The sequence below is a fragment of the Pundamilia nyererei genome, unplaced genomic scaffold (genome assembly GCF_000239375.1).
Source record: "Pundamilia nyererei isolate P.nyererei 1_Seehausen unplaced genomic scaffold, PunNye1.0 scaffold00254, whole genome shotgun sequence".
Taxonomy (NCBI): domain Eukaryota; kingdom Metazoa; phylum Chordata; class Actinopteri; order Cichliformes; family Cichlidae; genus Pundamilia; species Pundamilia nyererei.
Genome location: NW_005187655.1, coordinates 446,498 through 448,434, shown reverse-complemented (window position 1 = coordinate 448,434; position 1,937 = coordinate 446,498). Strand labels below are relative to the sequence as shown.

The 1,937-nt window shown below is 40.9% G+C and overlaps 1 protein-coding gene across 1 annotated transcript in view; it reads left to right on the top strand.

Moving 5' to 3' along the window:
- Positions 1 to 1,131, top strand: part of LOC102199328 (phospholipid scramblase 2-like) — an 11,058-nt gene extending 9,927 nt beyond the window's left edge. Inside the window, exons 6-7 of the mRNA XM_013915072.1 lie at positions 71 to 232; positions 896 to 1,131. Of these exons, the coding sequence (XP_013770526.1) occupies positions 71 to 232; positions 896 to 1,084 (351 nt within the window). The 3' untranslated portion in view covers positions 1,085 to 1,131. The remainder of the gene's footprint in view (positions 1 to 70; positions 233 to 895) is intronic.
- The last annotated feature ends 806 nt before the right edge of the window (positions 1,132 to 1,937 follow it).

The following is a 1,937-nucleotide window of genomic DNA, read 5'->3' as shown; positions in this document are numbered from 1 at the left end:
AAGCTCTGTGAAATAGCTTTCTAATTTTGTGCAGAGCTACTATGTGTCTAACTAACTATGTGACCAACAGATGGAGGTCCAGGCTCCACCTGGGACCACCATAGGGTACGTCAAACAGGACTGGCACCCTTTCCTGCCAAAGTTTTCCATCCAGGGAGCAAACAAGGAGACACTCATGAGACTGGAGGGGCCCTGCTTTGCCTGCAACTGCTGTGGAGATGTCAACTTTGAGGTGAGCTCAGAGGGTCGTTGTTTGTGGGGGAAACTGAACTCTGAGTAAATTTCATCCATCAGCCAACAGTGATTTGTTACAGATCCACTCAGATAATCTAAACAGGACTGGTAACAGTCACAGAAATGTTGATGATGATTTTTAATTAAGTCAACTAATAATTGGGCAGTTAATAATTATAAAAAGAGGAGCTTTGGTGGAGGTTTGTTGCAAAGCAGCTTGCAGGTGAATTGCAATTGTAGGCAGGCTAAAGCAGCTTAAACAGCAGATCAGGTCAGCTAATCTCCCAGGATTGCAGCTGCAGCAGAGCTTGATTTTTGTTTATTACGTAATCTTCTTGTGTCGTGGTGAGCTTGCTTGTCAGTATTTTCTCCCACTCGTCCAGTTACTTTTCCAACACTAAAGAGCATTCATGGAAACACATTTTTCCTATTTGACACAAAGTGAATGATCCTTAGTGGTACTGATGGTAAGATTGTGTTACCTTTCATACAGAACCAAAAAAGCTGTTTTATCTCCTGGTAAGCTAACTGCACATTAAGCTCATATTTCTCAGTAAGAAGGCAAAACAAATTTAAACAAATCAGCAACAATGTGAACAGTTTTGAGTGTTTAAGAAAGCAATTGTGGCTGACGAACGCTGGTATTCTTATTGTTGTTCAGCTCAAGGGGAAAGATGGCGACACCCCCATTGGTCGCATCAGCAGGCAGTGGGGCGGCCTTCTGAAGGAAACCTTCACTGACACCAGTAACTTTGGCATCCAGTTCCCGCTGGACTTGGACGTGAAGATGAAAGCTGTGCTGATGGGTGCCTGCTTCCTCGTTCCTCACGATGTAGATGGACATTGTTGATTTTGAAATATGTGGTGTGTTGCTGAATAAAACAATCGAATACTTTTGGCGTTGCTCTGCAGGATTTCATGTTCTTTGAGAAAACTGGAGAGGCCAACAATTGCAGCAGTGTGTTTTCATAACAGAAGAAAACGAAAACATGGGGGGGATGCCCTGCGATGAAGGTGTTTTCCTGTTATGTACTGGGCTCCAGACTAACTTTTACCATGATTGCACTGGTGCGCCTAACTTTTTTTCTTAGGTGCACCAGCACAAAAGTTAGGTGCACCCAAATTTTTCACCCGAATCGCTGAACCCCACTGTTTTACATATTCACTTTTTTTTTTTTTTAAATTGCTGTGCATACAAACAATATTGATTTGTAAATGATTAACTAACAATCTTGTGAACACAAAGTTCTTTATTTGGAGCACCATTCTGCAAAAAAGATAAGTTACTGAAAAAGTGCTTGTGCTTAAAGTTTTTTGGCACCCCTTGGCAATATTGTAGGCAATGTTAAACTTAATCATCAGCCTGGCCTGGCTTTTAATAGCAGATAGCCTTAAAAATATTCTGCAGTAGAACAAAAGCTGAAGAAAACGTGAATGGACATAATGAACATAATGAACATGAATCAACATATTCAGCAAAAGGACTAGATGTTACAATCCCTGATAATGCATTGCTATAAATGGAGAAAATCTTGAGGGATGGCTCTTATGAGGAAAGGCAACCAGTGGCACTTCCATTCCCATGTTATTACAGCCGATAGGGCATGAACAGGGAAAAGGGGGCAAAAAGACATACTTTAGAAATGTAACCCTTTCAGTACCAATTAGATCACATAATTGTAATGATTTAGAAAGAGATAATT